At 41.1% G+C, this 22069-nt stretch overlaps 1 protein-coding gene across 1 annotated transcript in view; it reads left to right on the plus strand.

Annotated features, from left to right (window-relative positions):
* Positions 1-22069, plus strand: part of ALG13 (ALG13 UDP-N-acetylglucosaminyltransferase subunit) — a 28552-nt gene that overhangs the window by 5098 nt on the left and 1385 nt on the right. Inside the window, exons 6-28 of the mRNA XM_061446385.1 lie at positions 150-233; positions 1018-1068; positions 1813-1859; positions 2725-2797; positions 4532-4613; positions 4968-5148; positions 6027-6102; positions 6792-6900; positions 8068-8132; positions 8958-9058; positions 9818-9945; positions 10612-10849; positions 11015-11128; positions 11340-11496; positions 13428-13557; positions 14025-14060; positions 14187-14242; positions 14499-14509; positions 14810-14968; positions 15205-15410; positions 16062-16184; positions 20324-20364; positions 21202-21385. Coding sequence (XP_061302369.1) covers positions 150-233; positions 1018-1068; positions 1813-1859; positions 2725-2797; positions 4532-4613; positions 4968-5148; positions 6027-6102; positions 6792-6900; positions 8068-8132; positions 8958-9058; positions 9818-9945; positions 10612-10849; positions 11015-11128; positions 11340-11496; positions 13428-13557; positions 14025-14060; positions 14187-14242; positions 14499-14509; positions 14810-14968; positions 15205-15410; positions 16062-16184; positions 20324-20364; positions 21202-21385 — 2452 coding nt within the window. The remainder of the gene's footprint in view (positions 1-149; positions 234-1017; positions 1069-1812; positions 1860-2724; positions 2798-4531; positions 4614-4967; positions 5149-6026; positions 6103-6791; positions 6901-8067; positions 8133-8957; positions 9059-9817; positions 9946-10611; positions 10850-11014; positions 11129-11339; positions 11497-13427; positions 13558-14024; positions 14061-14186; positions 14243-14498; positions 14510-14809; positions 14969-15204; positions 15411-16061; positions 16185-20323; positions 20365-21201; positions 21386-22069) is intronic.

Raw genomic sequence — 22069 nt, forward strand, 5'->3', positions numbered from 1 at the left:
TTCCCACAGCTGCCTGTGGCACCCTGCAGTACAGTGTGTTGTGGTGGGGTTACCCATAAACTACGAGTAAAACAAGCCTAACGGAAAGCATAACTTTAATATTTTCTTTCATTCTTCTACAACCTTTTATGGGATTTTTTTTTTCCCAGCTGTTTTTAACTCAAATTCACCACCTAGAAGTTAGGAAAGCTTGTGTTTCGTTTATGAGGCAGCATCAGCTTCAGTTTGAATCTGTAAGTAATGTCCATGTTCAGCAGCTTTGCACGTGTAGTCGGGGGGCGATGTGGGAGGTGGCGAGTGGTTTAAGGTGCGCTGAAAACATGTCATGCTTTGCCAGGTTTCGTGCACGTAATAGAGCAGGAGCAGCAGCGTGCTTGCTTGCTTACCTTGAGTTGCTATCGCACAAGTTTTACTTGGGTTTATATTCTGAAGCTCCTGAGATCAAGTTACTAATACCTAACTAACCTGTAAGGTGGTAGTTATTGGTGTAGTATATTCTCTCTGGAGCAGAATTCAGTAGGCAGGAAATTCATAGGATTTTGGAGTAAAGAAACAAACATCAAAAGATGGCGGAAACCCCCAGAATGTGTTTAATTGTTGCATAAAGTAATGAGATATTTAGGTGTATTTATTTTGGTGGGGTTTGTGTGTGTTTGCTTGGTTTTGGTGTGTGTTTTGCCCCCCAGTTGCCTTGTAATCACAGTTAAGTGCTCAGTCTGATTTAGGAGGCAGATGAGTCCCTGTTTACAGGATTATGCTCTTAAGTTCTTTAGACTCTCTTGGTATTCCCACGTTGGTACCCCATGCAGGGAGCAGTGAAGTCATACCCCCAGTCAGACCACAGCCCTTCAGAAACCAAAGACGATAGGAAGTGGCAAACTAATCCCCAGTTTGGTGTCTGTGCTCCCAACCCCTGTTCTGCCCCCTTCCATTCACTAGCCAGTAATGGGCAGCTTCTGTTTAACTTTGCTTTGCAACTAGCTAAGTTTTTACATTTGTTTTATTCTTTGCTAAAAGTATGTGGAAGGATCATTTGAGAAATACCTTGAACGACTGGGAGATCCAAAGGTAAGACTGATCTAATACTTGGTAAGAGATTAAAATTTTAGGGGCCAAAACCAGGAAAATAATCAGGTGGTTGCTTAAAATCTGGTGATCTGGGGTTTTGTGTTTAGATAGACCCCAATCCTGGGGTTCTATTTTCATAGGTAATACAATGAATTTGTGCTGAATATTCACATGTATAAACCATATCAATCAGTATCAATATTTTACTGGTGCATTTGTGTTAGTGCAAAGGAGCAATGTGTGCAGACTGGACAGTAAAGCTGAAGCCTCTCATGGGCCTTATTCATAATTGCAGTTCTTCTCTCAGAAGGAAAAGGCAAAATATGTGTGGTGTACGTCACATCAAGTGATGATCAGGCTTTGCAATCCGCTGGTTCTTCCTCTGTCCCCAGGTTCAAACACTAGAGATCAGACTTTTTATGAAGACTTTAGCCAGTAAGTGTGGTGGATGCAGCAATCTCTGAAACAAATGTAGTGGCTTTAAATTAAAACAAAAATACATCTTGAGTGATGTGATTAAGAGTTGCTGCCAGAACTAGCTCCATTTTATTCAGCTCATGCCCATCCCATGTTGCAGGCTTTTGTATGCCATAGAAGTGGAAATACTAATATCTCGATTCTCAATGCATTGGTTGTTTTAAGCAATGGATGAATTTGGTTACATATCCTCATAGAAGAGAGAACTTAGGTTCTCAGTATTGAAGACTGTTCCGCTAGCTCACGTAGTCTCATAATCTTGCACAGGAAAGTGCTGGCCAGCTGGAAATGAGTGCCTTATCAGTGGTGTACAAGTAAGTGTCTCTTCCTTAAGTTTCATTTTGCTTTTACTTTAATGGCATTTGGATTCTGGCCCCAGGACCTTTTATTTGTTTGTTGCTGAGATAGTAATGTGTGAAACATGCTGAGAAATGCTGTCCAAACAAAGCTAAACTACTGTGTAAACAGGTGCCACCACAGCCCCTGTTCTCATAGCCTGCATTTAAGGGGAGGGTCAATTTCCAGCTATGTTTATTATCTTTGTGCTAATGTTCAAAGAACATTTCCTTCTAGTGGCTGAAGGATAGAAAACGGGAACAAACAAGTAGCTATGTGTAGTGGAAGTGCTGTGTGGTAATTATAAGCATAACTAAAACTCATGTAGGTGTTCTTGAAAGCTCCAGTAGTGAGGAGTAATGGGCCTACTTGGTGTGTAAGCTCTCATGCTTATGTGAAAGGTAACATAAGCCTGTGCAGGTGCTGCTGTCTTGTAACAAGCTGTCTGGCTCTCCAGTGGTAGAAGGAAGAACCCTCCCTTTGCAGGCTCATTCTGTTCTTGTACTGAAGGAACAAACAAGCTTTGCAAGAGTTCCTGGTTCCCTGTGCTGCAGCGCTAATCGTTTGCAGGGTGACACTTAAATTGCCTTGGTGTCTGAGCACCCTGCTGTAAGCACAGATACCTGACCTAGTCTGTGACTAAGTGTAATAATCTTTCCCACATAACTGTTTTCCCCTAAGATGAGTGTTTGCTCATCTAGCTCTTGCTGTATGGTAGCATTCATTTATCAGGAAAAGTATTCTCCTTGTTTTTCCTATAAACAGCTTCCTGCAAACTTCTCCATAATATGGTTCTACTAAAAGTGTGTTCTTTCGAGTATTGTTTTTCCTCTGCTTACCTAGGCGAGACTTTATTCTCTACCGCTACCCTGGAAAGCCACCCATTTATGCTACGAACAATGGCTTTGATGACAAGGTGAGCAGAAGTGAGGCAATTTCCTACCCCTAAATCCTAGTGACCTCCAGTCCTGCTTAGCTGTTAAAAATTGCCACTGGAATTGGGCTCTTGTAAGTCCAGTGCTCTTTTGTACCTGAACAAAACCCCAAACTGACTTCAGCTTGTGGAAAAAGCACAGTATTTGCACAGCAGTGAATTATAGTAACTTTGCTTCCCATTTGAGAGGTGGATCGTGTGTTGTTCTCCTGCCAGTCATTTGTTACGCTAGCACATTATCGCAGAGAAGTCCAGTTTTGACAGGAAGAGATAACATTGCAATTCCAGAATGTTCTTCCATGTCTCTGAAATCTCTTTGGGTAAAAACCCTTCTCAGTGGGAATTTGACTGATCCAACAAGGTAAAATGAAATACCTAGGTTGAGCTGAAGAGCAGAACAAGATCTGTTTATTGTATTGGTGAAGAGAGGGTGTTTTCCCTCACCTCCAGTACCTCTGCTCTTGACATTGGATGAGGTGTGCAGCTTTTCTTCTGAAAACAGGAAGTTAATGGAAATTGATTAACAAACTGGTTCATTTCTATGACGTACAAATTGAGCACTGTTAAGAACAGGAGCTAATGGAAGAGCTTATATAGACAAGAATTACTGCTGGGGGTCAAGAGAAGGCACATAAAGGAGAAATATTCTGTGTTACATCCTATCTGCCCCTTCTTGTGTTTTCTGCAGTCATGTAGATGTGTCCACACAATTCCATGACTAGCTTGGGCACAAAGCCAGAAAAGTTGCTGCAGTATGGAATTCAGTGTAGGCTACTATATTTGCCAAAGAGGCTGGTCTGTTCTGAAACCTGTGCTGCTGCAGCTGTTCTCTGTTGGTTAGAGAATAACTGCCATTGTTTACATGTGCTTCTTTCTTTTTCTGCATAGCTTAATCTAACTCAGAATGAGCCAGCTTTAAAAATCAAGCAGGATGGTCTAACTGTGTGTTTGTCCTCAAAGGCTTCATCACCAGAGCTCTCATTAAGTGTTGGCAGCTGTCTGTCATTACCCTGCATCTACAGCCAGTAGCTCTGTCTGCTGTTGCTCATTCTTACCATGAGATGAGAGCTTGAGTTGGCAGAAGGCATAGTGCACACTGAAATAAGAGCCCTGGCATCCCAGCTTTTGCTGGTTAACTGGGAAGCTTCCTTGCTGGGAGTGTGCTGACAGCCTGGGCTTTTGCTAGTTGTGATCATATGGCAAGATGAGGTTTGATGGTGTATGTTTATGTGGGATGTCAGTGCATATGTTGCAGAAAGCAAAAGGACAACGTAGTATCTCTAAAAGCAGGGATTTGCTGAGGGCTGGAGAAGTAGATGCTTTTCTAGTCCCTCAGGCAGGGAACAGCGAAATGTGCCTTTGTTGCTTGGGCAGTGTGTATTGGGGTACTGAATTTAATAGCTTGTATTTATTTTACCTCTTGAGCACTTGGTGGTTTCAGAGGTAGGTTGGAAACCAATTATTTCATGTTTAATGCAGCATGATGTACAAATTGATAGTTTTCCTTGGTATAATAGACAAATTTATTTAGATAGTTTACTAGGATTCAGTTTTTAAGCTGATTCTACACCTTTTTCATATTTAGAGTATTTATTGGGTTTAGATGAGCTGGTATTGACTGTAGAATGAAAAAGAATTATGTGGTCTTGAGCTAGGATTTCGAACACAGTTAAGTTTTACATCATTCCGGACTTAAACTGTGTTTTCTTTTCCCAGGTTTTGCTGTGTTGTTCAGGCAATGGCCATTATGACTCTGTGTATACAAAACAGTTCCAGGAAACTGCTGCTATTTGCCAGGGTAATTTTGAAATCCTTTTCCTATGGAAGAAAATTAGGTGTTTTCATATGTTTATAGGCAGTGTTTGCTTTGGTTTTCAGAGGTGCAGTGGAGAAGGATGGAAGCTCATTTATTGTATATTAATGTACGCTTGTTATTCTAGCTGTTAAGTGGGGTATTGGACCAAATGACTTCCAGAGGTCCCTTCTTCCCACCTGAATTATTTTATGGTTCTCTCATTAACTGAATGTAATATAACAAGTGCTTTGTAACAATAGATAATATATGAAGATACGCTTACCTTGAAACTTGCAGCAGTTCTTACTGTTCTGGTGTTACCTTAATTTGGTTTGAGCTTTGTGTTGATTTGTTCAGCTGTATTATATGAGATCCTGTACAAGGATGTGTTTGGCATGGATGAGGAAGAATTAAAGTCTGCAGTGGAGATGTTTCGAAGTGGATCCAAGAAGAACAGAAACAATGTCTCTGTGGCAAGTGAGGATGCAAACTTTGATTGTCTTCATGAAAAAGTATCCAGAAATCCATCAGAAAAGAGGTAGTGTTTTGGGAGGGGAATATGGTGAAAGGGAAGGAAAAAACCCTTTAAAAATCTTGCAAAGAGCAATTTTTTCAAGGTTTTTTTTCCAGTGTTTATGGGTTATTAACTCTTTTATCTATCCTGTGGCGCAAACACAAAGCTGAAATATATTGTGGAAGAGAATGTGCTTTCCTTGGGGCTGGGAAGTATCATGTAACTGAAAAGCCTATGCTGCTGGCTATGTTATAGTTGTGTGTTACTCTGTAAAATGACAGCTTATTTGTAAATAAAATTGATCTTTGTGATCAGAATTTTAGTGAAAACCTGTTATTATCCTTCTAAGCCTCTGTCACTCTGCAGAGGAATTAATGTATTGAGAAAATCAGCTCTGCTTGACTTTGTCCTCTTTTGGATGGAATCATACCTCAAGTAATAAAGTGGACTCATTCAAGTCTGTTGGATCACTGTGGACAAGAGGAACAGGCAGGATGTCACTATAGAAACCCTCATATCCTGTGTTGCTCAAGTCATTAGAAAGGCTTGCAGGGTTGCAAGGGTTGCATCTGAATGCTTGCAGATGACATTGGTTTGATAGGATTTAGGGTGACTTCTTAAACTTGGCAGTGCAAGAGTTTAATCAGTCAGTGGAATCATCTTCATCGTTTCTTAATGCAAGCAGTAGCCCCCATTAGGGATGGGTGTTGGAACAAGTAAAGATGAAATCAGGGAAAGGGTTGTCCTGTACCCTATCGTAGCCGTGGCTTGTGTTTAAGGCAAAAATCTACCACTTGATGGCACCATAGTGCTTTTTCAGGTTGTGTGTACAGTTGGTTGATTTTAATCCTGGTTAGAAATTGTGCATTGTATCTTTTGTAATCTTATTTTCAATTGCTTAGACTGAACGACTGGGAAGGCAATGAGACTGACAATCCACAGGAAGATAAGTTCAAACAAGGCATTGAAGAAGAAAAGGTTTGTCAGTTAGGAAAGAGTTCCTTATGGTGTGTTCTTTTTGTTGCTGTTGTTGTATGACATTACCCTTGTTAGGGCTATACCTTCTTTTCCACGTTGTAAAATGACATTGTGGAAAGTGGGTGGCTTATTTTTAACATCTGCTTGTCACTTGGTTTTGCCCCTAAGTTTCTATTAAATTGGATAAGCCTTTTTCCTTTCTGATGTTCTCTTGTTCTTTAGCTAATATCCCTTCAAAGATGGAGCTTATAGATGTTTTCTGGTCTGCTGTTTGCTTTTCCTAGAAGTGGTTTAAATTGGCTCACTTTTGTTTGAACACAGTATAAATCACTCTAGAACAGTTTGAGAAACTCTGTAGAAACATGTTTTCAGATATAATAACTGAAACTCCCACCAACATCTGAAACTATGATTTCATTGGTCTAGTTGGTTTCCTTTGATTCTTTCCGAGTAAAGAACGTGTTAAATGTTAGTTTTGAGCTTGTTTCTAACCTTCCCAAGTCTTTTTGCTCAGCTTCTGAATGGTTAAATGTGTTTTCATATTCTTAAGGTTTAGTTTTTAGGAAAATACAGCAGAAGTGAAAGTCTTGGAAAATGGCATTTGTACATTTTAAAGTGTTCCATAGATGCTAGCAGGGTGGAGACCATGCTGAGCACACTAAATGCACTTGTTTCAACTCTCTTTTTAGCATCTGGAAAATCCATCAAAGATGCCTGTTCCTTATAAAGTACTAAAGGCTCTGGACCCTGGGATCTATCGAAATGTGGAGTTTGATGTTTGGCTGGACAGCAGAAAAGGTATCTTTAAAAAAGAAAAACTAGAAGGCTCTCTGTACTAGGCTCAGTGTTAAATTTGTCAGAGAAGCTGATTCTTCACAACTGAAATGTGAGGGATCCTGGTTAACCCAGCAAATACTTGTAGATAGTACATCTTGCTAGTAGCTGGTTTCTTGGCTTCCTTTCAAAATATGAAATACACTGCTGCTGACACTGTACAGTGGTTACAAGGTTGCCAAAAATCTGGCCTTTGATACTTACTGACTACAGTATGGGAAATGCGAGGACTCAAAGCAGAATGCAGAATGTTGTATTGGACATCATTCAAATTTGGGAGGTTTTTGTTGCAGCATGTGTGCAAGGACTTCTGCTTTTTTAAGCATGATTTTGGCTTCAGAGATGTACAATAATGATCTCAAATTTAGCATTGAGATCTGTCAAATGAGATGAGTTTTGTCTTGCTTCCCAGCTCTCCTGGGCTTGAACTTTCTGGAAAGATTTCATGGTCTTTGTGGATTGAGATAGGTTGCTGTTCTTTGGGATACACTGTGGCTGATCCATAAAGAAAGAAGTTACTGAGAGAGACAAGTTTTGAAATGGCATTTAATGTCTGACCCAAAGTGCTTTGCATACTGAAGGGCTTCAGCATTTTACAGCTGCATAAGCAGTAGAGGGTCATTAAAATTCTTGGAACAGGGTATAGTAACTAATTATCTATGTAGCGTACTGGTGTGCAGAGAATCCAGGCAAGGAATATTGAAAAACTATTGACATCCAGCAGCAATGAGACTTTAGGCAACGTTAGCTTTTACTGGATAACATCTCAGTTTTGCCAAGTGCCACCAGTACTGTGGCAAGACAAGACATGTTCAACATTCTTAATGCCAGGATTTTTATTAAATGCAGGATTAACTTGCAAAAGGCACTGTAGTTTTGAAGTAGCAGTGCTACTTACTGCATTATCTGGATATTAGTGATGTCCTGTGATTTAACTTGGTTAGGGTCTGTTCTAGGAACATCTATAGTTATTTCACCATTACTATGGGGAATGTTCAAGTATGCATAGGAAGTACTTAATTGGCCTGTAACTTGTAGTTGGATGCTGTCGTGACGTACTTGTAGGATACATGAAGAAAGAACAGTAGTTTAAAGGCTTTTTCCTTTTTTTTATTATCCATTTATTTTTAGAGCTTCAAAAAACTGACTACATGGTGTTTGCTGGGAGACAGTACTATTTAGGAGACAAGTGTCAGGTTAGTACACAAAGGAGACTCAGTTACGATGAACTATTAAAACTTCTTTAAATGGAGTATGGTAAGCCTTAAAATAATTTGGCTTCATAGAATTTTCCAAGGCTTTTCTCATTCTCTTCCTTGTAGCTATTAATCTGACTTCCTTTTTGATTTAATCTCTTTCTAAAATCTTTAAACATTGGGTAGCATGAAGGAAAAGCTCCTTGGAAATTCCTTGCAAACGGGAATTTGATGCACATTCTGTGAGTGTGGAGATTCCAGACCAAGAGCTCAAAATGCCCTGAGTGTGCCTTGGAGCTAGTTGTCTGTTAGATTTTCGCTGGGGGTTAACAGCAAGCCTGGACAGTCAGAGTAGCATGATCTGGTCTGGAAATGCTGAAAGGAAGGTCAGCTTTCTTTGTATTCTAATGTATGTAGTGAGGGCTTATTTTTTTATCACTGTTTGAGGTAGTCCTGATGATTCACTCAATGACTTGCTTCTAGCTGAGCAGAGCTTTCCTTTCCAGTTTCCTGTTTTATCTTCTCTTCTCCTTGAGTTCTTAAATAACAGTCTTCCTTGATGCTTATCTGCTTGGCACAGTGTATAAAAATAAGTAAAAAAAGCGGGCATTTTACCTCTCAGTTACTTATAAGAAGATTGGTTTTCTCTTCCTGAAGTTAGTATAGTGCTCTTTATTTTGCCTGCTATTTTGGAGAAGTATTTGAGACTCCTGAGCCAACATAGGATCATTTAGGAGCAGGCTTTGCTATCAGCTGTTTGCAGATAGTATTCTAAATCCCCTGGTAGAGTTTAGCTATTTTAGAGCTTCCCTTTTCTCTCTTCAGGTACGTCTGGAGCCTGGAGGTAAGTATTACAATGCTCATATCCAGGAAGTCGGACAAGATGGTGACACCTTGACTGTATTCGTTGAGGAGTTGGCAGAAAAGTAAGCAGCCTGGTGACACTTTGTGTTTAAGCTCTTTCTGGTTGAGTTTATGTATTCACAGAGGCTTTAAACAGGGTTGTTAAGATAGTTTGAAAAGAGAACCTAGGCTTTCAAATACAAAGTGAAGCTTTGCTTCCTTGTTGGCTATCACCCCTCAAAGGCAGTGTTTCAGGAGTGCCATTTCTAATGACCAAAATCGTTATTGTAATGCATTCTGTGAAATCTTGCTGCTTGCTCTTCTCTGAAAGATGGAAATGATTTTTGCACTTTGGGTTTAATTCATGAATAGCAAGCAGATTGCCCTCTGGTGTTGGTTTCTCTGGAGTTCTTACGTTGTACTGAAACAACTGAATAATTGGCACTTCTGGTGGGTCTGATCACTTCCTCTACCTTGCTGTTCAAAGCATTCACCTTCCTCCAAGAATTCTGGGTAAACTTAGAATTCAGCTTGATGACATACTGCAGAAATCCTGTGTTGTCACATGCTTTCAGATGTAGCTCTATAGGCATACATGTGCAGGGAACAAAGTCTTGACCGGGAAATCAGTGTGTTGAGCGTAAATCCTGGCTTGCCTTGTTTAATAAATAAGTAACAATTGTGTGCTTGTTGTCAGGGAAAGAGATGATTTATTTTTTCTTTATTTCCCCAAGCTCCCTACAGTCCCGTTTGTGGGTTTTTCTGTTCTCTCCTGTCTTACGTTGTTGTGCAGTTATACATATTATATCCTTGTGGCGCCAACATCAGTATTCTTCCTGCAGGCATGCAGTTCCTTTGACAAACTTGAAACCAGTGACACAAGTAGCACCTGTCCTTGCTTGGAATATGGTTTCCACCAGAAAAGGAGGAACATATCAGAAAATATCAGGTGGATGCTTCTCAGGAATAGGTTTGTACAAGGTTTCTACAATATTCCTTTCCTTGTAGCCAGGGGGAAGTGGGGAAGAAGCTCATGGCAGTTTTAACAGTAGCAGTCTTTGGACACTGGAAGTGACTTAAGGCTGTGATATAAAACTTGTTCACTACAGGGGTTTGATGTAAAGTGACCCTTTAGACAGAGGGATGAATTTGTCTTTGCAAAGGAAGAAATGCATTGAAAATACACAGCAAAGTGTGTTGCTCGAAATTACCAAGGAGAAATTTCACACTTAAAAAAAAGATACAGAGATTGGGTCTGTGAATCAAGCAGCTTGTTTGGTTTGATCATAGCAGAGGAGAATGGGTAGATGAGAGCTTCCCCAGCTAATAAATATGGACTATATTTGTTTGATTTCATAAAGGGATTTTAACACTGGTGAACACTGGTTTGATCAGCTGAATTTGGAAGGCATTCACATGTGAGATGTTTGCATTCTGCTCAGAACTTAGAATACCCCCTAGAGCCTTCAAAATAAGGGTATACTTAAAATGCATTCTTCTGCGATAGGCTGTTGACTGTTTTCTGAGTGTCCAAATATTGACACTTCTCAACTGATAAAGAGAACGAAGCTCTGGAGTCAGGTGTTTAAGGTGTAAATTTCTTTTTTTTTTTTTCTGTCCTCAACTGAAACTGCAGAAATGGATGCAAAGACACGGAAGAAACTGCCTAAGAAAATCCGTGGAAAGGAAGTTTTTATGACCGTTTCTTACAGCAGGGGTCAGGCAGGTCTTCCACCCCGGCTACAGCATGGCATTTCTTCGGGGCACTCCACTCCACTTCGTAGCTCGCAGGGTGGTGGGAACATGCCACCTTATGAACCCTATCATCCTCAGAACACTCCTCAGAGACATAACCGTGGATTTGGGATGTCAAGGTATGCAGCCTTGAAAACCTGTCTGAGATCGTCACTCATTTTCTATCCATTCTTGCTGCAGACTAGTTAGGAGAGAGTTTGTGCTATTTAGTAGGTAAATCTGCAAATGAGTTCCATCTGAAGAAGCACTTCCTGGTAATTGCATCTTTTACCCTTTAAACTTAGGGGATCTGCCCGATTTATAAACAGGCACAACATGGTTGGCCCTCAAATAGCATTCTGCCCCAGTCCAGGAAAGAGGTGCTATCAGAGCTATGGCAATTTCTCCTGCAGGTCCTGGTAAGTGAATATAAACATCTTCACAAAATCTTGCTCTAAAAGAGCTGGGGAGGATGGTGGCACATGGAGAGCTGTGTTGGCTGTTAGTGGCGCAGTACGAAACAGTGGGTTTATTGTGCCTCTCCAAAAAGCACCGAGTAAAATTGAGCAATGAAACGAAGGTGAAACTCCAGATGGTGGCAGTTCTTAATCTCCTTCCTTGTTTTTAAAGTTCATACAGCCGTAGCTGCCGTCGAATGCAGTGTGTGAATAAGGAGTGTCAGTATGGGTTTGTGCCAGGGAATGGAGAGCAGCCTCAAGGACCAGAAGAAACTATAACTTTCTATGAAATAGAAGGAGAGGATAACACTGCTTTTCCTGCTTTGCCAGTAAGTTACTAACAAAGGATATGTTAATATCTCTCAAAGAGTTGGGAGCTGTACCAGCACTTGTTTACCTAAGTACACAGCAGGTTTGTTTTGTTGTTTTTTCTTTTGCCTTGGAATAAGCTGTAGCAGTGAATGTGTTCAAGAAGGAATAGCTGAAATGAGTCTAGATCTGTAAAAAAAAGCCCTGCTTGAAACCTTTTTTTTTCTGAATATTCCACTTCTTTCTCCCTCCCCTCACCAGCAGCATTTTTCTCTTTAGTGTATTTTCATAGAAGTAGGGTAATATTTCTCCTTTCCATTGCAGTTTGAAAACTAAACAAAGAAAATTCCTTCTTCCTGTGGATGTCTGTCTCTAAATAGTGTGGGAGAAAGCTGTTCATTTGTTTGCCACATTAATTTATCATTTGTCTAACTAGATAGTGATAGCCTGGATTGTGCCTGTAAATTTGTATTTGTGATGTTTTGGGGCTAACATGTTGTTCCTGAAACCATTTCTTCTGCTACAGAAACAGGAGAAAATTCCAGATACAGACTTCTTCTAAAGCAGTCTTTCTGTGAGATAGTAAAGTGGCTCAGTGTAGTCTTAAACTTTAAAGTAAGTCTTTTATTTGTAGTCTAACCCTAGTACAAAGTTGGATATGCTACAAAGAATCAATTGATATTTAGGTAGCTGATGAGGAAAGCAGAAATTTTCTTTTTTTTCTTTTTTTTTTTTAAGAAAAACTCTAGTAGGTTTGAATTTTTACTGTGTTGAAGCAGTGACCTTAGTGAATGTTAGACATGCATTTGAATGAGAGAGAGGGAGTCTGCCCACGGCTGTTCCAGCAGCAGCCATTGTTTAGTTTTTCCTCATGTGCTAGATCTGTAATCTTTGCTCTGATTTTTCTTCCAAGAGTGTTGAGCCATAAGGACAGATTATCCTGCAGTGGTGGGGCATTTTTTTTCCCCCACCACAAAATCAATACAGCTCACTAGCTTTTCATCCCCTTGATAGACTATATATCTGCAGCTCCTAATGAATAGATTTTCATGTTCATTCAGTGACTTTGTACTGTCAATGCCAAAGCCTTTTCTCTGTCTCTCCCTTGTCTTGTTTAGTCAAGGAATAAAACATTTCCTGGGGAAAGATGCACATCACAGAAAACTCTGCCATCCTACTAGAGGCCTGGTGGGAGAATCTTCTGACTTAACCACCTCTGCTTCAACCTTGGAAATCTTACAAGCCTCTCTGAGCACTTTTATCGATCTCATAGTCACCATATCTTCTGAGGAGAATGTTGGGTGTCACCTTAGCCATCACAAAAGAGTGAATCAACTTCTTGAACATCTAGATTCCTGCTTCAGAGAACTCTATCTTTTAAATTTTGGTGCAGCTTAAGGACTGACTTCAGCACAATGTTGTGTGAAGTGTTAAGGAGTCCTGTGGGAAACCTGAATGGGTGCTGCTTTTTGAAAGAGTCAGACTTGCATTTGCCAACTGTGACTAAAGAAAACCTTTTCCCATGCAATTAGTGTAGTGGATGCACTGATGTGGTGGTGGTGTGGTGGGAATGCTCCAGCATGAGGAAAACGGGAGTCTTTGTTGGCTGTTGTCTGGGGACTGCTCATTCCTTTTGAGCTTTGAGCTTGAGATAAAGCTGGCTATGTTCTGGGAGGGAACAACTTGACTGTATGGCATAGGGCAGTGGTAGGTCTTCAAAGTGAATTACCTGAAGTATACTAGGCAAAACCAAAGGTAAAGGCAAGAAATGTGTCAGTAACCATTTTGCTGCAATCAAAGTGCATAGGAATGGGCACACATACGGTAATTCTAGTAAGATTTGGTTGCAGCAGTCTCGGCCTGCTAGCCTGTTTCTACTGTGTGTGTGTGTGTAGAGCATGGAAAGGGTTTAAACTATTTCTAAATGCATGCTTTTGATTTTGCTCTTTAGAGCCAGGGTAGCCCTGGTCCCATTATCCATGGTACAGCAGGATTCTGGGTAGCAAGGAGAGGCCCAAACTCAGATGTGCCTAACAAGCAGATCCTGAATTCCTGTGAGGAGGAAGAAGCAAGTGAAAGTGGTGAGTCCTTAAAGGATTAGTTGGGTAAACAGAAAAGACAATGTTTAGAAGATCTTCAAATTGTCAAAGTAGGTACCTTGCATCTCCTAAAGATCTGTTTTTTAGGAGCTTTAAACCTGTGTGAGCACAGTATTTTTCTTTGTCTGCTAGAACTGTTACTTCTGTTTGAGCTTGCTATGCTGTCACCTTTGTGATTAGGTAGGTCTGCAGCAGGCCATGTTGCTGCCAAAAAATGCATGAGTGCATGGTATAAACTTGGTAATGGCAACCTTAATACTTGGTCGAATAACAAAATGAGCATATCTTGAGAGTTTTTATATCTTTCCTGCACAAAAGATGATGATCCTGAAAGCAGCTCATTAATGGGTACGCTGACATGTAATTCTGGTAACTTCAGCTTTAAGCTTTTTTTCTTTTCTGTTTTCTTTTTCCCTTTGAATCAAAGCATCTTGTTCTTTCCCTTGTAGGGAAATTCCATGATGAATATATGTATGCATCTCCAGGTTAGTAAAACTTGAGTGTTTACTGCTAGGATGCTTGCTGACTGTAATGCACTCATTATGATCTTTTTCTGAAGCATTAGATTTAATGCTGCTTTTTTTTCAATTAATTTTGCCAATGCCCTCCAGATCCTGACTGTGACACTGCAACAGTATTTAGTTCAGCAGAGCCTACGGAAAACTTGGTAAGCTTTAGTCACTGGCTGTTCAGATTACAAATCCCTGAAGTGTGTGGCATTCTTCATAGAAAATGTCCTTGGATCCAGGCATAACATAGTAGGTCAGAGACCTCTTTTGAAAGAAGGGAATGGTGGTTTTATTTATGTATTCACACAAACACACACCTCTTTCCTCCCTAAATATTGAGGGTTTTATCTGAGTCTGCAAATACAGTCTGCATTGCACAGGATAATTAATGATTTTCCACTTTCCCCTTTGCAGAGAGAAAGTGTGTAGTTGAGTGCTGTTTACTTTTTCTGCTCCTGACAGCACTTGCTTTTATCATGCTACCCTTCAAGTCCTATTGCAGTCAGTCTTACTCCTCCACTGTGGGACTGGAGAGATGTCACCTCTGATAGACCTGATTGTGGAATTCTTATTTTTTGTAGTCTGAAACTAACTCTTTAGTCACCTGCTGGTCTGCAGTGGTGTGAAAGCCAGTCCTGTGCTTGTCAGAATAAAACTGCTTTTGCCCAAGTTACCAAAGATGCCCTGTGTGTGTATATAGTCCATAAATAAACCTTTAAAAATAGAGGTATAGTGTGTGTGCCTTGGGACTTCTTTTGCCTCTTAAATGGACCATGCTTTGCTTTGGAATCCCTTCAGGAAGAAGGGGCAGTCTCTGTGTCACCTCAAGATGGAGTGGCTTCCCACAGCTGTCCCCAGAAGGTAGTATCTAGTACTTTTATGTGGTAGCCCTGTGAAGAGGCAACCACTCTGCTCAGTTAGTGCCAGTAGATGGGTTCCCTTTACCTGCCCCTTCATAGCTTCTTGTAGAAGGGTGAGAAGATGCTTTGCAGCTGGTATTTTCAAGCCAATTTTTAGAGAACTTGGATAGCTAGCTGCCTTACAGCTAGGACTTCCAAGATGCATTTATGTGAAGTGAGTATTTTCCAAGTATGTGACGTTTCTATAATCTTTGTCAAAGCAAGTTGTCTGTGAGTACTCTGACTCTTTTCCAGGTGATGGTGAATTCTGCAGCTATCTCAACCTCTACAGCTGTTTATGCTGCTCCAGCTACAGGTTTCTCCTCAAATTCTGTTGCCTCCAGTCCAGCAAGTGCCACAACACCAGTTCCCCCACAAACAGCAGGCCAGCCGGTTGTGGTATCTCCCCCTTCTATAGGGAGGCCAGGTAGAGTGTGCATGCTACATCTGTGGACTTGGATGTCTGAGGTTTATGGATCACTTGCTTTGGCTTAAAATGACTTAGTATTAGTTTTAACTTCACTGCTCACTTCTTGCTTTTGTGTTTTGAAGGATACAGTTGCCTCTGAATTTGCATGGGAACTGGAGGTATCTGATTTGGGTTCCCCCTTCACCACCTTTAGCCACCAATGCCAAGGGTTGTGCTAGACAGCTCTTTTCAGAAGGCAGAAGTTCCTGGCAGCTCCCTTCTCCCCAGTTTCCTACAGTTAATTATCATCTTGAGTTAAGATGCTGGTCCTGAGGCTTTACTGTCCCTTCCAAAAGAGTCTCTGGCTGCCATGGTTCAGGATCCACACAAATGCCCAATATGTTTTTTGTGGCCCTTATTTTGCTCCTCTGCTTAGTTACATGAAGCTTGCACACAGACATACAGTTCAGGCTTGTGAGACTGGAACCTTCCCGTCTGGTTTTAAAAGTTTTGGATTTCTTTTAAAGTGATTACTAAGGAGAACTTTGTTAAAGTTTGTACTGAGGGGCACTGAGATGAGGAAGAAGTGCGTGCTGAATCGTGTGACTTAGCATCTCGCTCATTTGACGTGCCATTGCAAAGCTGACTTTTGTTTCCTTCTAATTGTAGCAGTTTCTTTGGTGCCATTGCCAATTTATTCAGCCCCTCTTCCTCCAGTCAGTGAGGTGGGAGAAGCTGGTGCCGTTCTTCCACCTTACTCTTGTGATCCCAATGGCAGTGATCTGCCTCAAGGTAATGACAGTATTTTGTGCTTTTACTGCTGCTGCTCTTCAGCATGCTTCTGACTCGTGTTCTCCATGGAAACTTCACAGAATACCTATAGTGAGAAGAAATGGCTCTTGGCAGTTTGCAGGGAGTGAGAAATAATGTTATGGATGCTTATGCTAAAACCAATTTCATTTCCAGTTCTGTATAGCAAGTTCATGTCTGACTCAAGTATGTGATTACCACAGCCTTAAACAGCATCTAAAGAAATGAATACCAAGGCAGGGGGTGCTTGGCCTGTATTGTGCTGGTTCTTGGTGGAGGAATCGTTTGGCTGATAGCTGATTTAAAAAAAAAAACCAAACAGTTTCCTTATAGTCATACTGTTGCATAGTTGAGTGGCATATTGCAGTGTTCTCCTGTACAGGTCCAAGAAGTCATTCTGTGGTGGTATAAATGGGGGATAAAATGCAGGGTCATGTTGTTCCACGTGTGCATAGCCTTCTCATGTACTGTTACCAGTTAGGATTGTGTTGAAAGTGTATTTTGGCTGTTAAGCAGTGAGCATGCAAAAACCAGCATAGCACCTACCGGCAGGGCAGCTCAGAAACAACTTTTGGCTTTATCAGCTGAAGATGGACTTCATTTTGAAAGTGGTAATCTTTAGTCAGTTTGCTCTTACAATATAAGAAATCCGCATACTGATTACATCAGACAGCTGAGCTTGCTAAGCTATGCAACGGCACTGTTACACTTGATGTTTTTGTTATTAATTTATCCCTTTATTCTCTCATTTTTATGGTTCACAAGTCCTAAATAGAGCCTGTAATTCACAGAGCTTTCTCTGATAACCCAGAGATCAAGCTAAGTGCCTCAGCTACAGGAAAAATGGTGCTGCTTGCTGTTAAGCTACATAACTTATTTTTCTCTAGATGAGGAATGCTGTAAGGCCCAAGTGTGCCACTGTTGCATCATTGCACACATCTCAAGAGGCAGATAAGCTGTAGCCTATCCTTAAGAGCAGCAGTCCAAAACTGGCTGTTCATGATTTTGTTGATCAAGTAGTTGATGTATCTCTGCACGCTGGTTAAAGTACACAGGTTTTTTTAATGTCCTCTATACACTGAAAGTCTGCATCATAGCTGGCTTGTTCTAATAGCTGTAGATAGAGCAGATGACGGGATTTTATCAGACTTACCACCTTTAGTTCGAGTTCCTGAACCTACCATGTTCTCTAGTGTAGAGAGTAGCTGCTCATTCGGGGGCGAGCAAGGGAAGGAACTGGCTGCATATCTGTAGTGATTGTAAAATCCAGGTGTTCCTTTTTGAACTCTTTTGAAAAGTGTAATTTCACTATCACTGTCTGACTTGATTTCTTCCCCAGCTCCCTCCCAAAAAAAAACTCATCCTTGTAACAGACTGAATTTTAGCTATCTGCCAGTTGTAGCTTTCACTGCATCAGAATGATGCAATGAAAGCCTCTGGCTTTTATTCTGAAATCTATTACTTTAAGATAGACCATGAAATAATTCAGTAATGCAAATTGTTTTTATGTTAGATTCAATGTGTTGCCATCTAACTTGGCTCTATTGACCCTGTGTGGGGCTTTCTTCGATTTACTAATCCTAGAGGGCTAAATTCAGGTAAGATAAAGAGCTGCTCTTGATATCTACAGTGCAGGTATCTACATCTGGTAGATTGCAGAATAACTGGGCTGAAAAACTATGGATTCTTTCAGTTGCATTTACCATGTGATGTGCTTGTCAGAAGTTGGCAGGTCCCAAAACACTGTGGTGAGGCTGCTCAAAGGCCTGCTGCTTTCACAGGTACCACCTGTGTGCTCTGCAGGAGCTCTGCTTTCTTGCCCCTGCTCTGAGTTCCTGCTGGTGTTAGTCTTGAATATTCAGTTTTCCAAGTCCCTGCTGCAGCAGTACTGCTCTAGATGATACCATGCACACATCAGGGTTAGTGTTTTTCAGCTTTAGTTGAATGCCCTTAACTGAGGCTTCTGGCACTTGGGAGAATTGGGTGTTAAGTGGGCTGACAAGAATCTGGAGTGGATGTGGATTAATAACCTCTTCAGGCCCTGCCTGTGGCTCTTCAGTTGAGTCACTCCGTTTGATACTGGCCATGTTCTTTTTGGCATAAACTCTGGAAGCCTTTTTTTTTTCCAAAGGATTTTAAGGTTGGTAGTTAATAAGTCGTTGTATGTAGCAGTTACGTTGTCACACTGCTGCAGGATAATACATATGGCTTTTTAAGTTCAGAAATCCAGAAGCTTTGGACTGTAGTACAGAGTATGTTGGTACACTTGACCTAGAGTTCTGTGTGCTTTGCTGAAGATACTTGCAGGCCTGGTATAGATGGGGAGTGTGACTTGTCAACAGAGTTAAATCCTGGGCCTGGGAGGAAAACCTACTGTGTGCCTTAGTATTACTTGGTACATTTGGATTTGTTCCAGTCTTCATCTCTTGGATCTTCTTTTAGTGGTGCTTAGGGCTTTTGAAACATGTTTATTAATGTGGTGACCTTAGATGTCCACGCCTTATCTACTCTCTTGTGTTTGTATTTGAAGGAGCTGTTGGTAAAAGACTGCTTGATATTACTGTGCTCCAGAGACTGCAGTAGTGTTCAGGACTGACCAAAGCTTCCCATCAGCACAGCAAAAATTCTGTCATGGTTTTTGTCCTGCTTGCATCTAAGATGAGGTTTTTCAGCCTTCAACATGGTCTTCATGTTTCCATCTCAGAGTAGGTAGTTATTGCTTCATAAGGTAGTCATGTTTTAGTGAAGATTGACTTGATTTCTAGACATCTGAAAGAGGAATATAAACAAAAACTGGTCTCCTGCTGTCCTGGCTTCTGTTCCAGCATTCCACAGACGTCAGTATTTCCAGTATCAGTTTGTCACTTCAGTCTCCCCGCTCTTCCTTTGTACTGTTATCGCTGCTATGAAGCAGCTGTTTCATTGCACTCTTAGGCTTCTTTTGCATAGATTTGCATAAACAATTGAAGAACAAAATCAGGTTAAAAAATCCACCAACAACTTGTTCCAAACGTAGATGCAGTTTTAGCTGGACACTAAAAAAAATAGGCATTTATGTGAGGCTTATTTATAATGTTTGCTGGCTGTGGTCAATGTCACAGCCAAATCACCAGCACTTTGGGGAGTTAAGCTTAATGCTGTTAGATGTAAGGAAGGACCTGTGCACACTTCCTAAAATAACTGCATGAATTGTTGCCCTGATCCAATGTGCTGAGCAGTGAAAAGAGTTGAGAATTGGCAACAGCAATGAAGCAACAAATCCTGTGTATTTCAAGGTTGGGGTTTGCATTTCTGATGCTGTGCTTGCCTGCAGCAAAATGCAACATGCAGGGTTGGTGTGTGTGTTGGATGGGTGGACAGCGCAGAAATGTGGAGCCAAGGCCCTGATCTAGGTAGGAAGTGACAAGATGGTGTATGTGGTAACTCTGGAGGTGTTGTCAAGTTGAAGTTCTTTGTGGCTTGGTCCTTTGGAGCTGTCTCCCTGGTTTCCCTTTCAGTGTCCAGTGGTACTAAAGCAAAGTCTGTGTGCATGCACTCACATGCAGACCTACTGCTGTCGAAGAAGTGACTTGCTTTTCCTGAGCCTTTAAAACAAATCTGTATCTGAATCTGAGAAATCAACAGTTTTTCTGAGAACTGCACAGTTCCAGAACTGCATCACGGGATTAAAATGTACGTTTCTTTTCTTTTCAGTGCTCAAGCTTTAAAGGTTTAAAACTGCTTCAGTTTTGGACAGTTGGAAGTGTGTTTCCAAGTTCAGACCCCTGCTGTTCTTGGAGTGTGGTTTCAAAGTTCCTTCACACATCTGTGATTCCTTCTCAGTATATTATGTATTTGCCTGGGGGCAAATTATTCAGTACATGGAAAACAAGTAAAAGACTACTTGCAAGAAAGCAGGGAATGGAGCACCCTTGTGTGGAAAGGGAAGGAATTAACATAATCCTTAACTCCCCCCCCCCAATTTTCTGACTTGATACAGCAGTTTGGGAGGACCTTCAAAACTAGGTCAGAAGATCTTAAGTAAGAGTAACTTAAAATAAAATGCTCTTAATGTGCATAAATTTCTTCTGCTTCTCAGTTTGTACTTTTTCGTTCTTTAATGTCACGTCCTTTAATTTCAGATGCAAAGGTCTTGCGGTATTATTTTAATCTGGGATTGCAAGTAAGTGCTTTTAAAATGTACAGTAAATTGCCTGTAAAACCTGCTGATTTTCTTGACAAATGCACTGATGTATTTGAGATTTCCAGGTGTGCTAAATGCACGCCCTGCACGCCTGACTTAAAACATACAGGCTTGTTTGGTGGAGATAAAAGTATAGCTCAGGACGTGAAGCTGTAACTCAAAATGTGAAGCACACTAGCATGCATGTTCAGTTGTTTTACCTTAGATTATGGTGGTGGTTTTTGTTTTCGCTTTTGTTTTTGCAGAGAATGGTGGATAAGTACTGTTCTTCCATGAAGATGCAAGGGAAGGAACCTCAGGCATTCTTAAGAAAATGTGTACTTAGACAAGACATCAAAGGCCATGTAGAGATGCGTGTTTTGAGTCTTTTAGGACTTGTACAACTGTGTTCAGACTGGTTAGCACAACTTGCCTGTGTTCTGGGAGCTCTTGCTGTGCTGAAGAGTTGTCTTTGCACCAGCAGGCATATACTGTGTCAGTGCTGCTGCTCAGGAAAGTAGAGGAAGTCATGTCAGCTTCTGCAGCTGAAGAAATAGGAAAAAATCTGTTTGTGACAAAGTTGATAGGGGGGAATCTTGTCTCTCTGTAGAGCTTTCTGACACAACAATGTGTGAGGTGGCTATTGCTGCAGGTATTGCAGTGTCTTTTCTGGTATGCTGTATTGAGGTGTTTGGCATGTGTAGTGTCTTAAGGGTCTAGAAAGGAAGAAATGTACTTCTTTCTAACTTCAGATCTGAAGCTAGCAGTGATTTGGAAGAGCAATGGAGAGTTTGTGGTTGTATGAGTGACCTTGTATCATTTTTCCTTTTCTCAAAGTATTACCATCAGAGCTATTGGCCTCCCATGATGTATGTAGAGCCAGTGCTGCCCCCGTCACCCGTGGAAGTTTATCCATCATATACTGAGCCAGCTCCTGCCCTAGATCAGTCAGTACCTCAGCTCTACACTGATGCTGGGCGAACTGGAATCCACCAGGTTCCCTTGGAAGCAGCTGCAAACGGTTAGTATTTGAATGTAAGACCACATAGACAACAAATGAGAATGAGGGAATAGATTTCTCAGAGCTGCTTGCCTGCAGCTTTACTATCCTATGGGAAGAGTGAGGTTGGGAGGTCAGAGTAAACCTTGTAAGGGGTTATCACAAGTTCCTCTGCCGTCTGTGGTACTTTGAAGTATGTCACAGTCACTGGTGTAGCCACCAGGGTGTCAAGGGCTTTCTAAAGCCATAAACAGGAAGAAGGAATCCTTTCTAGGCCTGTACCAGGTATGCTAACTTTAACTTGGCAGAACTCTTTCGAAACCTCTGAAGAGCATTTTTGCTTCCTGATGAGCAGATATTCAGGGTATCAAACCAGAATGCCTGTATTTTTTAAGCTGAGTTTTGGCAAGCATTTCAGCTTAAGGCTTATAGATATGCTTGGCAGTAAATAAGGAGTATTGTAGTGAGTGAGGAAAAAGACTTAATTACTCTGATAATGCTGTTCGGTTTGAGTGGTTCTTTTGCATAAATTAATGCCATATGGTCAGAGATCAAATAGGGAAGAAGATACTGGCTCTCTACCAAAGCCCTTGAAAAAGCTGCCACTCCAAAGCAGAATGCTACTAAGCAACTCTTGAACAGAGTTTTGTGAGCAAGTTGTCCTCTAGTCTAACTTAGGACCCCAAATGATTTTGACCCCTCCAT

Source organism: Pezoporus flaviventris, unplaced genomic scaffold (genome assembly GCF_033815535.1).
Source record: "Pezoporus flaviventris isolate CSIRO_AGI_PZ_B2104156 unplaced genomic scaffold, CSIRO_AGI_Pfla_v1 ptg000005l, whole genome shotgun sequence".
NCBI classification, from domain to species: domain Eukaryota; kingdom Metazoa; phylum Chordata; class Aves; order Psittaciformes; family Psittacidae; genus Pezoporus; species Pezoporus flaviventris.